Raw genomic sequence first — 16,987 nt, 5'->3', positions numbered from 1 at the left:
GTGCGTGTGGGCTGGTGCATGTGTGTGTGTGCACGTGTGCGGGCGGGCGAGTGTGTGTGTGCGTGTGTGGGTGTGTGTAGGCAGGCTAGTGTGCGTGTGTGGGTGTGCAGGGGTCTCATCTCCCCAGCACCCCGTCCCTCAGGCCCTCCGCACTCGGGCCCCACGGTTACAGGACCCGTGCTTGGCGGCCACCCGCCAGATGCAGCTGCCTGAAGCCACTCGAGGGCTCTGGCCTGGCCGCCAGGGAGGACGCGGGTGGCTGTAGCGTGAGGACCTAACGACACGGCCGCACTGGGGCTAACACGCCTGCTCTCGGAGCTGTACTTGTGGTCCCGGTGGGCCTGTCAAGAGCGGCCGTGTGGGCGCTCAGACGTGTGGGCGGAGGTGGGCACGGTTCACCATCGGGAAGCCGGCCCCTTCGTCGGGCGGTCCCCGTGTGCGCATGTCACTTACCCGTGGCAGCACCTCCTGTTGTGTGGCTCTGCCCCCCCTCGCCGGGGTGCGGTCAGCAGGGGCCCCGCTCTGGCTCCTGGTCAGCCAGCTCGGCCTGCGGCCAGTGCCTGCTCCGAGCCTCGGCCTCCCCGTCTGTGACGTGGGTTCCTCTCTCCGTGGAGCTGTGCTGGGGATCACACCCAGCCCTGAGCACTGAGTTCGGAGCACCCGGCCCCAAGAACTGAGCCCCAAGCATCAGCCTAACTGAGGTGACAGTGACTTCCAAGGGAGTGTGAGGGTGCCCCGGGGTGACCAGGTGGCTGAGGAGCCTGGAGGCGTCCTGGGGGAGCAGGAGTGGGCTGTGTGCGGCCGGTGTCAGCACGGAGCCTCCCCGTGCTTCATTCTTTTGAGGGATGGCCCTGGGGGACCCTGGGGGACGCTGGGGGACCTGTCTCCCTATTGATGGCCCTCCCTGCACCCCCCAGGCCCCTGGCTCTCTCTCCCCTGCCCCTCCCACCCCTCCCCTGCCCCCTCCCCCCCCTTCCCACCCTCCCCTGCTCCCTCCCACCCCTTCCCACCATCCTCTGCCCCTCCCACCCCTTCCCACCCTCCCCTGCTCCCTCCCATCTCCTGCCTGCCTGCCGGTCTCCCTCCTCAGCTCCCCACTCTGGTGGCCTTGCTGCCTCTCTGGGGCCAGCATGTTGCCTGCAGCCCCATCCCTCCCCCCCAGGACCCCTGTCACGCAAGGAGGCCCCCGTGCTCACCCGGGATGTGTGGAAGCAGGCCCCAGAGGCGGGAAGGAACCCGAGGGAGAAGGACCATGCTGTGGAGGCGGCAGCTGGCTGGGTGCTGCCGGGAGCCGGCCCTTGTGCCAGCCGGGCCTGCAGTCCTGGCCACGGGCCTCGCTGGAGTCAGGCCCCTCCTGCCACATTTCATTCTCCTCCCTCCTCCCGCCAGACCCAGGTTGCTACCGTTAGAGGAAGGAATTGCTTCCTTTACCGGAGACGCTTCTGGAAGAGGCCTCTGCTCGGGTGCCGCGTGGGGGCTGGAGCTGCCCCACAGAGGGAGGCCGACAGTGGCCTCGGGACCCTTGTACTCCTCAGGCTAAGGCCGAGGGCGGTGGCCGGGAGCGGGGACGCAGGGTGACGAGCCAGGGGGAGCAGCGGCACCCCTGTCCAGGAGGGTCTGACGTGAGGGACCCGGAGGCCAAGGGCCCGGTGCGGTCAGGCGGTCGGCTCCGGGCCGCCAGGCTGAGCTGAGGGCCGGAGCTGTGCTGCTGTGGTGGGGGAGCCCGGACTCGTCCACCGCTTCTTGTCAGAGGCGTCCTGACTCTGCACCGTGGGGGGAGCCGAGGCGGAGAGGGGCTGCCCGGGAGCCAGGGGCCCCGCAGGAGCCTGAGGCCTCTTCCTAGGCCTGTGACGGGGCGGCGGGACAGGAGGGCACGGATGCTTCGTGTCGTAAAGGTGAAACACGGGCCGGGAGGATGCCACGGTACAGAGAGCAGAGGGTGAGCACGAGGCTGGCCCTTCTCCCCGCGGGAGGCAGGAGCGTGTGGCCCTCTGTTCTTGCTGCGGAGGGGAGCTCGCTCTGCACACCTTGGAGGCTGTGCCTCGGTGTGCCGACCCGCCTCACGGGTCTTGACCGTGGCAGGATTGCCCCCGGTCTCCCCCGGCCTCCGTGGGTAGACGTTCAGGCGTCCACAGCCCTTGGCCTCTGCCGACGTTACTGACCGTTCGCGGGTGCGTCCCTACAGTGGGTCCCCGAATCCAGCTGTGTGCAGATGTATATCTGCACAGGTGTTCGAAGCTACCGTTGGTGGGGCCCGCTCCAGCCCACCTCCTGCAGGGAGGGTCTGGTGGCTGCTGGGCTGGGTCCCCGTCTCCCCGGGCACACGCCTCCCCCGACAGAATGTACAGGCTTTGCAGCAATGTTGAAGCCCCCCCCCCCCCCCACACATATAAAGCTGGTGATCATACAGTTTCTGTCAGTGTCTTGGGGGCCGGCAGCCTCCCAGCCCGACCGGCAGCCTCAGGGGCAGGGGTCCTTTAATGAGGTAGGTAGCTTGAGGAAGGCAAGTCACAAGTGTTTTTAAAGACACAGCAGCCCCCTCTGTGCACGGGGGTGGGAGGGTGTGCGGGGAGATGCCACTGGGTTCGCGCCCGTGGAATCCCCGATCCGGCCCCCGGCACTGCCCCTCAGCCAGCCAAGGAGCTCATTTCTGCTGTCCTCAGGGCTGTGGGCTTGAACCCGCAGCCTGGACTCTGCAGGGGATGCCGGCTGGCGTGCAGCCGGCACAGGTACAGCTGGCGAAGCCCCGGGACCGTCACCAAACACGGCCGCCCCTGGAGCCACGTGCTCGTACTGGGCCCAGGCTGAACGAAGGTGTGTGGCTCAGCGGGGGGCCAGAGGCTTCTGGGAGCTGGATTCTGGCAGCCGGGAGGCAGGACGTTGGGGCAGAGCTGGGGCGGGCCGTGGAGGCGGAGGAAACCGCGCGGGTCAGGAGCTGTGAGGGGCCCCACTGAGGGGCTGCAGGTTCCCCATTTGTCCTCTGCCCCGCTCAGCCTCGGTTCCCTTGACAACTGGCTTCCCCCCGGGTGCAGCCGAAGGGAGACGGGCACACTGCGGTCTGCCAGGTGCGCCTGGCCTCGCTGGGCCCCTTCCGCGGGCAGGTCTGCTATGGCGTCCGCCAGGCTCTGCTCCTGTCCCCTCCTCCCCTTGACCTTCCTGCCCCCCGGCGTCGGGGCTGTGGCTGTCCTCCGGGGTACCTCGCCGTCATTGCTCTGCTTTTCTAGGGTTCCCCACCCCCTTGGGACCCACTTCCCACGCCGAAGCCCGTCTACCAAATCCCGGGAGGGCCCTGCTCTCCTGTCTGGACCCTCCCAACGGAGCAACCAGGTGGTGAGCCGGAGATGCAGGGCGAGGGAAGGAACGTGGGTCTCATCTGGGGCAGCGGCCGGGACGGTGTCCTGCCCGGGGGAGACCTGACCGAGGGTGCCTGGATGCAGTGGGGGGCGGGGAGGAGCTGGAGGGAGGAGAAGGTGGAGGCTCTGGAAACCGAGAGAGGACGAGCTCGGCTGGGGTTAGCAGGGGAACCAGCAGCACTGGGCGATGGGCGGCCTCTGAGGGCGGGGGAGGGGCCCCAGGGACCCTCAGATCGGAGGGGGGGGCGGTGAGAGCTGCCACCCCTCTCTGCCCTCTCCAGGCGCCTGCGCCGTGGCCCCGGTTTGTTTCCATCGGGCCTCATCCAAGCTCGGAACGACCGACCTTAGTCATTCACTCGTGCCTTTGTCTGCTTCCCCGCTGCGTGTGAGCTCCGTGCTGGGCACACGGTGGTGCTTAATGCGTGCCTGTTGCACCCGGAGGCACAGGCCCACCGCCTCTCACTAGCTGTGCCCTTTCCCCTGCTGCCCTCCCGCTGGGCTGCCCTCAGGACTCCCTGTGCGCACCCAGCAGGCGCCCAGTAAGGGCTGGGGGCAGGTTGGGCAGGTGTGGGTGTGGGGCTGGGGCTGGACTCTGTTTATCAGAAGCTCCAGGCTGAGCGGGCCGGCAGAAAACAGGCGGGTTTCGGTGCGTGTGGCCGACGGGCCGCGGCACGCACACCGGAAGCTTCTGCGCTGCGCCGCGGACCGGCCCGCGCTAGAGCCCCGGAGCCCCGCCAGTCAGCAAGCGGAGGGGCACGTTCCTGCCGTGTCCACAAGATGCGTATGCAGGCTGATGTAGGTTAAGGAAGTCTTTCATGGGGGGCCGGTGAGGGGGGTGAGGCTTGAGACTTTCTCCCACCCCCCAGCCTTCAGCAGACGCCTCTGGACACCAGTGTTCTCAGAGCTCTGGGTCGTGACACAGCAAGAGATCCATTAACGGGAGCTCACCAGCTCTCTGGCAGAAAGATCTAGGTGGCAGTGGGGCGGGGGAGAGCTGGGGCCCCGCAGTGTGGAGATTCGTGCGTATTTGGCTCGGGGCCAGAAGGGGGAGAGGGCGTCACAGAGCCAGGCACCGTGGTCACCCTTGCTCATATTTCCGTGGTTGTTTAAATTCATTTCCATGTGGCGGGTGCCACAGAGGTGGCCCTTAGTTCCTGCGAAGAGCTGAGAGTCCGGATGTCCGTAAACTCTGGAATCTGATGCTCGTCCACATCTCCAGGCAGAGCTAGTTGTGACGGTGACAGTGACACTTTCTTTTCTTTTTCTTTTTTTTTTTTGAAGTTTACTTATTTTGAGAGAGACAGAGAAGAGGAGGGGCAGAGAGAGGGAGAGAGAGAATCCCAAGCAGGCTCCACGCTGTCAGCACAGACCCTGATGCAGGACTTGAACTCACGAACCGTGAGATCGTGACCTGAGCCGAGACGGAGTCAGACGCTTAACCGACTGAGCCCCCCAGGTGCCCCTAATGGTGACAGTGAGACTTCAATTGCCTGTGACAGCAAGAAAGGGGACCTGCCCTGTTCAGTATTAGTGTTACATATTCAGTTTTATTCCCAGCTTCTGGAAATTAGCACCTTCTCCTCTGTAAGAGCACGTCCAGAACCATCTCTGCAGGTGTCGGGAGTCGCCCCCCAGCCTGAGAGTTGGAGAAGTGACGAGTTAAACACAGCTAAGTATTTTGGGTGGACCCGCAGGATTTCTCAGAAGACTTGCACTGCTCACATCCACCTGAAGTCTTTGTGGGGACAGAGGATGCGGTTTCCCTAACCGTGTCTGACACCGGAGACGTCACTCCACAGGGGATTTGCTAACAACATGTCGCGGGAACGAGAGTCTGAGGCCGTGTGGCACGGGCAGGTGGCTCTGTTCGCCTCCCTAGGGCGTCTGATGGATCGGAACACCTCTGGCCTGCCCATCTGCTGGGAGTGGGGGGAGAAGTTTGGGGTCCAGATCCTGGGACGTGGCTGAGAACGTAGCTGCGGGAACACACTGGTCCCCACACGTTCTGCCCGCTTAGGGACCCCACGTGGGTAAACAGGAGGTGACTAATGAGGGCTCGCCCCCTCCTGCATCTGGGGCTGCGGGTCCAGGCTTCATCCCCACCTCCGTTCCATCACGGCTCTAAAGTGTTTCGTAGCCCCTGGGGAGTCAGTTGACCAGCAGTGAGTCACAGATGTGGAAGAAGTAAAACCCATTAAGTTGTCCGTCTTCAGGCGCAGTCCCGCTGGCTCCCAAATTGCTCTGCACGATCCACTTACAGTCCCCGGAATTGGGGTCTCCTGGGCCTGCAGCCCTCCCGGCAGCCCTCTTACATCCTAGGACTTGCCTCCTTTTACTCCCGATTAGGTCCTGACGAGCGGAGGCCGAGGCCCCGCGGTGTCGAGGCTGAGGTCGGAGGGACCTTGATGTCTGCTGTCCAGCGTGGATGGACATCGGCGATGGGGAGGGGGCTTCAGCTGGGTCTCTGATACAGACAGAGCCAAATCCACCACAGGAAGCACAGCAGGACCTCCTGCAGGGACAGGCACTGGGAAGCTGGTCTCCCAGGAGCGACTCAGGGAGCACGGAGCGTTTTGGAGCCCAGGGGCAAGTGAGCCTGACCCGAGGCTCCGGCTCCTTGGGCCGAGGGAGCCACCATTTGGGGTCGTGTTGCTAGGTGTGCCGTGGCCCGTGTCACCCTCCTCCGTGGCCCGTGTCACCCTCCTCCATGGCCTGTGGCACCATCCTCTGTGGCTTTGCATCCGATTTGTTTACCGTTCATTTACCAAGTCTGTTACGCACTACTTGATATCAGGGGTAATAGCCACCCCCACACAGACTCGCAGAGGGCATGTCTCGTCTCCCTGGCGCTGCTCTAAGCACCATAGCTGCATAAGTCGTGGGGTCCTCAGCAAGCAGTCACACCCCACCTGGGTCATCCGCTGGGACTCTGTGGGCATTATGGCTCTGAGGTCAGGGGCTTCATCAGCCCTGGATGCTGCAGTGTAGCCGGGGAGGCATGGGGTACAGCTCGGCAGTGGGGGGGGGACGGGTTGGGAGGGCAGGGGTTAGGCCTTGGCAGGGCAGAGGCTGGATGGGCAGAGGAATTGGAGGCATTGGTGGGGTGATTTGGGTGGAGTATTTCCAGAGAGACCCAAGGGCCGATGCCATGGGACTGGACGGACCTGTGTTGGTGGCGTTAACAGGGCATCTGGGGGAGACGCAGGACCTGGTGGTCACCACCACGTGCGCGCTGGGACCAGCCCCTGGGGCCCTTTCCAATGGGAGCCCTGTCGCCGCAAGACCCGCGCTGACCCCTCTGCTCTGCCTCCCACGCAGCTCACACAAGGACAGCAGGTGGCGCTCTCGTCCATCTCTTACATCGGCTGCTCCCTGTCCGTGGTCTGCCTGGTGCTCACGCTGGTCACCTTCGCCATGCTCTCGTGAGTCATCCTCTGCTCTGCCCCCTCCGTGTCCAGGGAGGTCTGCCGCCCTCGTGTAAATGTCAGCACCGCCTGCCCCACTTTGATTTCCCTCTGGCATTTGTGGTCATGAGGTGGCAAATGTCTGGTCATCGCGCATTACAGTTGGACGGCTGTTCCAGAGTTACTTTTCATTTTGAGATCCAGGGTGCAGGGAGGGGTTGGGGGTGCTAGAGAGGAGGGAGGAGGGAGGCAAGAGGGGCTATGGGATTGGAGGGCACCCTGCTTTCAGTGAAGCTCAAAAGTTCTGGGAGGGTCTCCAGCCCACAGGCTTTCTGGTCCTTGGACTCCTGAGAGCCGGAACTGAGGACCTCCTCCCCCAAGGTAGCAAAGCCGCGGCTCCATAGGGGGCCCTGGTGTCAGCCGCTGGGGAGGCAGGAAGGCACTTTCCCAGGAGGTCCCCACCCCTCCCAGCTGAAGCTGCCAAGGCAGAGCTCAGGGGGTCTGTGCAGCCCCCAAGGAGAGGGTGGCAGCTGAGTCCCTCAGTGGCCCTTTATGAACTGGGACGGCAAGCTGAAATGAGCCCCGTTCGTGGGCAGACAATAGTGATGACACCCTGGCCGCTGCTCAGGGCCGTTGGCCTCACACACGAGGGGGGGGGGGGGCTCCTCCCTCTGGGGCTGCTTGGGAGCCTGTCTCCTCCACCTGCTCTGCAGGCGGGTGATGCTCCAGGGGTTCCTTGGGGAGCCCAGTGTCCCTCCTCGCCTGCCCTGGCTCCCTCAGGACATCTGCCCCTGGCCCGGCTGTGACCACGGCGTCGCCGGGCCGGCAGCTGCAGCATCAACATCAGCAGGGAGAGGTGCTCAGTTTCCCAGAGCGCTGGGAACACGGGGAGGCCGGGGCAGTGGCATCCAAGGCCGGCAGGAGGAGCCGGGGCCCGTGTTGAGCTGGGACATTCGTTCTTTGGTTCCGTCATCCCTCGGCTTTGCTCAAGAAGCCCAGTGCCCAGGAGCAGGAGCACACGCTCCCCGGCCAAGGGAGATGAGGTGGAGCTACTTTCCTGGCAGGAAGTCCTCCCTAGGGGCAGACCTGGCAGGCGTGGCTGGTGCAGATCTGAGCCTGGAGAGGGCTGGGTGTTTGCGAGCCGGAAGAGGGCACTGTGAGCGGGAGTAGGAGCAAGGAATGAACTGGGTCAGAGCAGGGGCCGGAAGGGGGGGCAGGGGCCAGGCTGTGCAGCCCCGAGGCCCGTGGAAGGAGCTGGCTGGTTTCTAAGAGCAATAGGGAGCCACTGAGGTTTCACAGTGGGGAGTGACCGCATCTAGGTGGGCTTTCTAAAGGCTCATTTGGCAGCCCTCGGGGGAGCGATAGGGAGCAGCTGGGGCTGGGCCGGGCCGGGGCCTCACCCCTACATCTCTGCCCTCAGCTCGGTCAGCACCATCCGGAACCAGCGCTACCATATCCATGCCAACCTGTCCTTTGCTGTCCTCGTGGCCCAGATCCTTCTGCTCATCAGCTTCAGCTTCAAGCCTGGCACAGTGAGTAGGCCCCCTCTGTCCCTCCCTCCTCCCTCTGATGTCACCCGGGCTGGCACCTTCTGCTGGTTTCTTCAACTCAGAACTCAGACTGCATCCCCCAGATAGAGCAGGGGCTTGTCCAGGAGAAGCGGAGAAGAGAGGCCTGGGCTGGGCTCTCTGCTCCCCATGGGCTCAGTAGGGAAGATGAGCTTCTCCTCCCCCTAGGGCCCTCCTCCTCCTCCCCCTAGGGCCCTGGCGGCGTGGGGGGCATGATGTGGAGAGCTGACGCAGACCAGCCCTCTAATCCTCGAGATAGGCCCAGGCTGTGCAGTCCTAACCTCCTGCTTAGAGATGTGGGAGCCGGTTACAGCAATTTGCCCATAATGACAGGTGGCAGGAGCTTCGCGGCAGACATAGAGTGACCTGGGTGTCGGTCCCAGAGCGGCTAGTGGGCGGACGGTGCTCCCCTTGGGACGCAGAGACGCGAGCTGCGCATGCCTGATACTTGCCTCTGATGAGCATGTGTGGGCAGATTAGGGACCTCCAGCCGCGCCCCTGGAAACCAGGTGCCGAGCACACGATGCTGTCCTGAGAATGAGCTGATTGGGGAGCACTGTGAAAGCAGAGCTTGGAGCGCCCGACGTAATCATGCCGTTTCTGTCTTCAATTCTTTTACTTTTTTCTCCTTATTTTTATTATTTGAAGGCAGTATATAAATTTATATCCCCCCTCCCATCTTTCCGCCCCCTTCCCGGCCTCTGTGGACACGGGCATGGGATCGGGGCGCCCCCGCTGCGGCCTAAGCCGGTCGGGGTTGCTGGTCCAGCTCGGGTACCTGCTCACAGCCAGCGGCCCACGTGGCTGACAAGCCCCAGGCTCACGCGCTGGCTCCCGGATGGCTCCGCCCATTCCCCAGAGCCCACCCCATTGGCCGGGCTGCTCACGTGTCCGCCTCCAGCCAATCCTGCTGCGCACTCTCGTGTTTATGCTGATTGGCCGCGCCTGATCGCCCGCCCTCTCCTGAACCAATCGCTGTGCCGGAGTCACCCGCCCCACCCCTAAAGCGGGGGGGGGGGGGGGGGGGGGGCTGCAGAAAGGGAGCCAGGACCCCGCCCCGCTCTGCCTCGCCGGGAAATGAGGGCACGTGAGCAGCAGATGTTCCGGAATTGGACGCAGGAACCGCCAGAGAGATGTCCGCTTGTGTGTCTTCGCTCCCAGGTCCCCTGCCAGGTGCTGGCCGTGCTCCTGCACTACTTCTTCCTGAGTGCCTTTGCCTGGATGCTGGTGGAAGGGTTGCATCTCTACAGCATGGTGATCAAGGTCTTTGGCTCAGAGGACAGCAAGCATCTCTACTATTATGGGATAGGATGGGGTAGGTGGGGATGGAATGGGGCAGGTGGGGATAGGGGGCAGGTGGGGGGGGTGGAGGGGGGCGGGGTGGGGGGGGGGGGATGGGAGGGGGAGGGGGGGATGGGGGGCAGGAGGGGGAGGCAGGAGTAGGTTGGATATGATTTCATCTTCACATGACACACCTCTGAGAAGCCAGGTGCTCTTAGACTTGAGCTTCCCCATGCTCTGTTCAAAAAAAAAAAAAAAAAATCCGTTCCCACAGAGCGTGCTTGGAGTTCTCTGTGCTAATGGCCTGTATCCCCTGCACCTGGGAAGAGTTCCCGCGGCTCTGGAGCTAGGGCAGGGACCGTGTCTCATTCCTCTTGGACTGGCACCCCAGCATTAGAGCGGGGCCTGGGAGGGGGGGCAGCCTCTAATGCTGGCCTGCCTCTCGTAGCATAGAGCCTCTGCCCTGCGAGTGCCCTGAGGGGAGGGCAGTCAGGGCCCGGTGTCCTCAGCCAGGCACAGCAGGGACATGCACACCGGACGTGGCGGCTGGATGGAGAAAGGGAGGTCTGGTCGCTGCTGCTCTTACCTGGGGTAGAGTTTCTGCAGGAGACACGCAGGCGGCCCACCCCTGTGACATAGTGTAGCTCTCGATGGGCCCGGGGACAGGGAGCAAGTCGTCTTCCTACCAAGACTTAGTGGGTTTTCTTGAAGAAGGTTTTCCCGGTTTGTTGTATGCTCTAAGGAAAACGCAGAGTTGTTTGGTGGTTGTGGGATTTTTAGGCTACTTTTCACCAGTTAGGATCATCTCCCTGAGGGGCAGGTCTGTGGAGCAGCTCATGGCTTCATTCCGGAAGCCCCCTCCCCACTGACTGGACTCCGTGAACTTCCTTGTTGCCCACCCCATCCCGAGGAGTCCCTGCTTCCTGCCGGAGTCTGCGTCGAGCAGGCTGTGCCACTGACACCTGGCATTCTTGCATTTGCTAGAAACGTTCACCGACTGTTAGGGACCTGCTTGCTACTTGTTCCTGGTTTTCTTCCCATGGATTTAGTTTTCACAGTCCTCATTGTGCAAGGAGAAGATAAACGTGTTTATTTTGTGCTGGGAGCTGCTTGATGGGATGTATTTGGGGGGTGGTGGACAAACACTCTATACCCTCACGGTTTCTGCAGCTGCCTCCCAGCTGCTGGGGCCACACAGGGAGCTGGGCCGGGATGTCCCACGCCCCCTCTGTGAGCGCCCCCAGAGCCTCTGCCCACCCTGGGCTCTTATTTGGGCTGCAGGATTAGAGGAAAAAATGAATTATTTTTACCCGTATTTAAAAATTGAGAGATTTCATATAAATCATAGAGATCTTTAGAAAAGTGAGGTAATCTGTGAATCCCGAGTTATAATCCTGTGTGACAGCATTGTCTGGGCCTGTGTCATTTCTCATACCGATGTAGTCCCTGCGGGTCCCTGAGCGAGTGGCCCCTGATGGAAGCTGTCTGCAGAGAGAGCCCTAGGCAGGGATCCCGCAGCCTGCGGCCTCTGTCTCCCATCAGCTTTTCCCTCGCTGATTTCCTCGGGGCTTGCGAGCTGCAACTCTGGTTCTGATTGGGGTAGAGTTCGCTTTGGGCTGCAGTAAAGACAGTCTGCGGGCAGCGGGGCTCTCTCTGCCTTCAGTTCCTAATTAAGAAGGAGCCGGAGGCTGACCCGGGGCATGGGGACACCGCGCTGCAGGAGCGCCCCTCTCACAGAGGCTTCTTCCCGCGGCGTCCGCCCCGGGCTTGAATCTCTGGGGACTGTGTTTCAAAGCCAAGTGGGGGGGTGGCGCTGTTGAATCAAGAGCATACCTTGAGGTTCTGTTAGATGTCAGGCCCTTACAAGTTAGGACTTGTAAGGTGAGTGAACTGTAATCTGTCCCCCAAGCATCCCTGTGGGAGCAGGAGGAGATTATGATAACCGTGTGCAAGTTTACTTATCTGTGCAGCAGACGTACCTCTGAGTACACAGAAGTGACAGACGTGCAGCTTGCTTTCTTTTTCTCTGTTACAACTTAATGTCTTTGGTGAGTTCCTGCTCATCTGGGGCACGCACTTAATCGTAGTTAATTCTGGGCCCCACTTGCCCTTGGTTGATCTGGAGCTCCAGGAGCTGGCGCGGTGCTGAGGTGCAGGTACACGGCCAGGGCAGGACAGGTGCAGGACCGCAGGTGCACGGGCCGGGTCGCCGAGCAGCGCCCAGCTCTCCTTGCCAAAAAGCCGCATGCCTTTACCTCCCGTTTCCGCTCCGTATCCCTAGCGGCCGCGGCAGTGGGAGGGGCAGTGCCCGTGGCAGTCCCGGGGGGTGGAGGGGTCGCTGCCTAGAGCTGGTGCTGGTTGCTGGGAGAGAAAAGCGGACGTGGAGGGGCATCAGACCGAAAGTTAACTTCTTGGTCCAGAGAGGCACATGTCACTTCTATCCACAACCCGTGGCCCAAAATGAACCTGGTGGCCCCAACGGCCTTGGGGCGACGTGTGCGAAACCTCCACACGCCCAGAGAAGCATCCAGAAGTCCGTGGCAGATGGCACTGGGGACCCAGGCAGAAAGGCAGACCACGTGTCTCCTGGCTTCCTCTGCCTTTCTTTGTGAGACCTTCTCCCTCAGCCCTTTGCTTGTCCTGGCTGGTAGCTCCCTCCACCCCTCCCTGGGGAATCAGGGGGCCCGCTGAAGGTCACCTCTGAAGGTTGCCACATTCCAAAGAGGGTGCGTCTACAACTCCGTGAGGTAAACATCCATGTGGCAGGGCCGGAGGAACCCCGGATTGTCGGCAGAAGCCCGTCGGTTACCGGGATTCGAGTTTCCGGTGATGGCAACAGCAGAAGGGGAGCCAGAGTGGCTTAATAACAGCACACGGATTATAGGGATTGGCCTCACACGTGGCCGCATCACATGGGGTCCTCACAACAGCCTGGTGACCCGGGTGCTCTTGTGTGCATTTCCACAATGAGACCGTGGAGGCTCCGCGAGGGTCAGGCACTTCCTTGAGGCCACACAGCGGGTCTGGGGCGGCCCTGGGAACAGAGCCAGGCATCCCGTGGCCCCAGAGCCCAAGATATGTCTGCTGGCTATCTCCTCACCCTCGTTGTCCCGCCTCTGAACACACACAGTCAGCCAGGTGCTGGGCTCCTGCCGTGTGCCTCAGAGACCGCAGAGAGTGGGGGACCCTCTTCTCGGACAGACCCTCTGTCACTGCCCCAGGGGGCGGCCCCTGCCGGACGGAGGGGGATGTGGGAAGAAATGGCGAGGGAGCCGCCAGCATCGCCTTTGGGATCAAAGGAATCGTGTATGCAGAAAATGCACCTGTCACTCATCCATTTCACTTCAGGCAGCAAAGGGATGCCAACCACTGCCGTGGGCCGGGACCGGGGGCGGGAGGGTGCGGGCCGTGGCTCAGAGTGAAGGCCTTGGCCACCCACTTTGAAAATACCTCTCCAGAGGCACCTGTGGTCCTTGCCGCACCTTCCGGAACCCGCCGGGATGGGGCCCCGTGCCCGCTTGCTGTCCTGTGGACCCAGAGAAAAGACGCCGGCACCCGCCCTTCCTCAGCGAGGCTGGGGCGCCGGGTGGCTGGTGGTGCTTCGGGTCGATGCCTCCTCGCCATCTCGGGTGCCACGTGATCTTCCCACACCAGATGAGCCGGGCGGCGAGGATGCCCTGTGTCGTGTGTGGACACCGAGGCCCCAGGGAAAACAGCCCCTGGTGCGCCATCTCCTGTCACGTGGTCCTGGGGCCGCCCAGGCGGGAGCCGCGGCCCATGGCACCAGGGCCCAGCTCGCCCGCGGAGCACGCAGGTGTGACGGAGGGTCACGGTGAGAGGGCTCCTCTGTGGGCCGGGTGGCTCTCCCGGACGCTGTGGAACGCATTTGAACTGCTTAGACATCAGAACAGTGGCTCAGAGCTAGGACAGACCTGCAGGAACTCCCATTCCGGGACGCTGTTCAAGACCGAAATCAGAAGGGCAGGGAAGCCGCCGCTGTGAGCGCCCGGCAGAGCCGGGGCACACTTCCCTCTCCTTCCTCTGGGGCCCCGGAGGCTCAGCGCAGGCAGGTGGGTCCCCGTGTGTGGTCACCACCGCCAGCCTCCATTCTGGGAACCAGCAAGATGCAGCCCTCCTTGTCAGCAGCCCTCCCTGTCTGGCGCCCTGGGAAAGCCGGCCAGCGGGTGGGTGGATCCTTCGCCGCCCTTGCCCTTGGCCCACGCTTCAGGGCAGGGGTGGGGCTGCTGTGCGGGTGTCTGGTGACAGAGGCCCCCCGGGATGCGCCGCTCTTCTGGCAGCCAGAGCCGGTCCTTTTCAGAAACAGGCTTGGATTCATAAGGGATGTGATTCAGAGTTCATGTGTACGTGTGTGTGCACCTGAGTGTGAGTTAGCCCTTGGCTTAGACTGAGGCTCCCGGAGGCCGGGGCAGCGCCGTTTCTGAGCACGTAGCTCTCGCTCCTTACATGCAGTGGGCGTAGACGAATGAGGGACTGGCTGAATAAAGGAGGCCGAAACATTTCCTGCGCTCGTTTTCCACAGGTTTTCCTCTCGTCATTTGCATCATTTCCATATCGTTTGCCATGAACAGTTATGGAACAAATAACAAGTAAGTGACGGGGTCGGGGGGGGGGGGGGCTCCTGGCGTGTGGCAGGGCTTTCACAGGAAAGGCCCCTGTGTGAGACCCCAGGCCGTGGCTCTGTACGGGGCTGGCCTCCCCAGGCCCTGAAGTAAGGGCGACCCCAGCTGCGCCCCCCGCATTGTCCTCCCCCCCCCCCCCCCAGCAGAGGCTCGGTGGCGGGGCGGGGCTCACTGGCTTTCCTGAGAGGACAGGGACGCATAGAGCTCTGCAAGGACATGTGGGGAGGTGCTCTGTTTGCAGTCGCCCCTGTCCCGTCCCGGGCGGCCATGCACCTTGCAGGGGGCCGCTCAGGCTCGCTGTGCATTTCGCGGAAATGGCTGCCTCCGCACAGCAGGTGCGAACGAGCACTCACAGGGGCCGTGTCCTGTCTCAGGGAACCCCTGTGTCCTGGAACGGGGGCAGAGAGGCACCTGGGAGTGGACGTGGGTCACCTGACTCCTCTGGGCCTCAGTTTCCTCATCTGGGTGTGGGAGTCATCGTGGCTCCTCCTGTGAGGGTGTCAGGGGATGCACACCTGGGGTTTGGTGTGCTGGGGGCCCCCGTGCCGCTCAGTGAGCGGGGTGGAGGGAGTGAACGAGGCCGCCTGCGGGGACATCCACACCGGGTGGGGTGAGGACCGTGCCCTGCACCTGCCTGACCCTGGCCAGTGGGCAGGGCCCCCAGGGCTGTCCCCAGATCTGGGAGTGGCCTCTCCTGGGGAACCCCAGGCTCTTGGCCATCCCGATGCTCTGGAAAGAAATGAAGTTACGGCGAGGCTATTACTTGCCTGAGTTCCTGGAGTCCCACCTTGGAAGCCTGGAGGGATCCCCCATCCTGGAACTGGACGCTGCATCCCACATGAGGCTTCTCTGGAAATGCGAGCACTTGCTGGGATCCCCGGGGACCTTTTCTCTCAGGGGCACTGCAGGGAGGTGTGACCAGCCTTAGCTAGGAGCAGAGGGGAATGGTCAGGACCGTGTCACCTCATGACTCCTCAACGCTCTGATCCCTTGCAGAAGGCACAAATTAGTCCGTATTTGAAATGCTCTCAGCCCTTGCTGAAGGTCAGTTTGTTTATTTTTCATAGCAAAGTTAAAACTTATTTTGGTTTTTGACCGAACTCTGCAGAGGTGGTGATTTTTCCTACTGAGAGGCCCGTTAAAAGCCTCCTTTTCCCTGAGGTGGTCTGCACACCTGAACGTTCACCCCGAGAATGAGAGGCACGAGGTCATCGTGGGTAGCACGCAGAGACATCAGCTGGGGTTAACTGTTACTCTGGCTGCTCAGATTGACCCCTGAGCAGAAAAACGTCCTGCCTTAGCAGCTGCCCCCGGCGGAGGTGCCCGGCACCCCGGGGCACAGGAACAGTGGTGTGGAGGTAACGCTCTGCTTCTGTCTACAGCTGCTGGCTCTCCATCACGAGCGGCGCCGTCTGGGCCTTCGTGGCCCCTGCCCTGTCCATCATTGTGGTAAGTCCCGCCGGTGGGTGTGAGGGCCCCCGTCTGCAACCTGTCGCAGCCCCCGGGCATGCAGCCCGGGACCCCTGTCCCCAGATGGCTGGCCGGGAGGCGCAGGCGCGCGGAGCCTGCCAGGGTCGGTGTGCACCGCAGGGTCTTTCCCTGAGGGTTCTCGCCCGCGCCCTGTCCTCGCGGCCCCAGCAGGGACCTTGGTGTGCGCCTCGGGAGCGCGGGATCATGGGGGACAGAGAACGCGACCCGAGGAGCCGGTGACCGCTCTGCCTGGCCCGGGCTCAAGGGAGGCTGCCGCACGCACGGGTGCTCTCACCTCCGGCCAGGTGGCTCCATCCTCAGGCGGGATGTCCTGAGGTCCTCGGACGTCACGGAATTACAAAAACAGCTTTTGTGGTTCTTGCTATTGTTCTTCCCACATTTCCCACAAAAGTCTCTGGATCGAGTCTCGAGTCTCGAGTCTCGGCACTTCTGATGCGTCAGGCTTGGAATGTTGCAGATCATGGGCCCCTCGCTGTGCCTGGGGAGGGAGTTCTCTAACTGGCCAGGCCCCACGGGGGCCAGAAGATAGAGTATTCTGATTGGCCAGTCCTCACTGGGGCTAGAGGAGTAGAGTGTGCTCTGATTGGCAGGCCTGGGTCACCTCTCTAACCCTGGGGGTGGAGCTGGGTTTCAACCTTCCCCTGAAGCACGGAGACTCCGGGTGCCGGAGGAAGTGCCCCGAGAAAGTCCGGGTGCGGTTCCCAGAGGAGGGGCAGCGCACGCGTGGGACGGGACCGTTGCAGTGTCACGGGGTTCCCTTCGGTGTGGGGACGTCCCGGGCGCCCCCTGCACCCCGCAGGTGTGCGGCCCCATCTGGTCGGGGCCCCGCTTCTTCCCGACTGGGGGACGCCAGGGGTGGCATTGGCCAGTCTTGGCTAAGTCCCCGTGGTTCCTCAGAGGAGGGTTCCGGAGTGCCCTCGCACGTGGTTTCCCACAAAGTTAGGGTTAGTAGTAGGGGTGCAGGCGGACGGAGCGTCTTTCCCTTCAGGTGTCACCAGGCTTTTACGTCACATCTCTCTTGCCCCTGAAGTAGCTGTCTGACAGATGCCACTTCCTGCTTCGTGGAGGGCAAGCCAGGCGTGGGTGGGGTGAGCGGCGTGCCAAGTCCTGGCCCCAGAGGGCGTCACTGTTGGTGGGTGTCGTCATCATCATCGTCCTCCTCCCTCTTCCCCTTGGGCCTCCCCTCCTCCCTCCTCTCCTTGGTCCTCCCCTCCTCCCCTTGGTCCTCCCCCTCTCCTCCCTCTGCCCTC

General features: G+C 62.7%; 1 protein-coding gene across 1 annotated transcript; it reads left to right on the top strand.

The window, feature by feature from the left end:
* Nucleotides 1-6,414: 6,414 nt before the first annotated feature.
* LOC125916703 (adhesion G-protein coupled receptor D1-like) lies at nucleotides 6,415-16,022 on the top strand. The gene is made up of 5 exons (XM_049623009.1): nucleotides 6,415-6,775; nucleotides 8,178-8,289; nucleotides 9,487-9,640; nucleotides 14,147-14,213; nucleotides 15,629-16,022. Exons 1-5 carry the CDS (start codon nucleotides 6,768-6,770, stop codon nucleotides 15,954-15,956), a joined length of 669 nt encoding a protein of 222 aa, XP_049478966.1. The 5' UTR covers nucleotides 6,415-6,767; the 3' UTR covers nucleotides 15,957-16,022.
* Nucleotides 16,023-16,987: the final 965 nt, after the last annotated feature.

This window comes from Panthera uncia, unplaced genomic scaffold (assembly GCF_023721935.1).
Source record: "Panthera uncia isolate 11264 unplaced genomic scaffold, Puncia_PCG_1.0 HiC_scaffold_1005, whole genome shotgun sequence".
In the NCBI taxonomy this organism is placed as follows: Eukaryota; Metazoa; Chordata; class Mammalia; order Carnivora; family Felidae; genus Panthera; species Panthera uncia.
The sequence above is the reverse complement of the archived record's forward strand: the minus strand, read 5'-3'. Positions and strand labels throughout refer to the sequence as shown.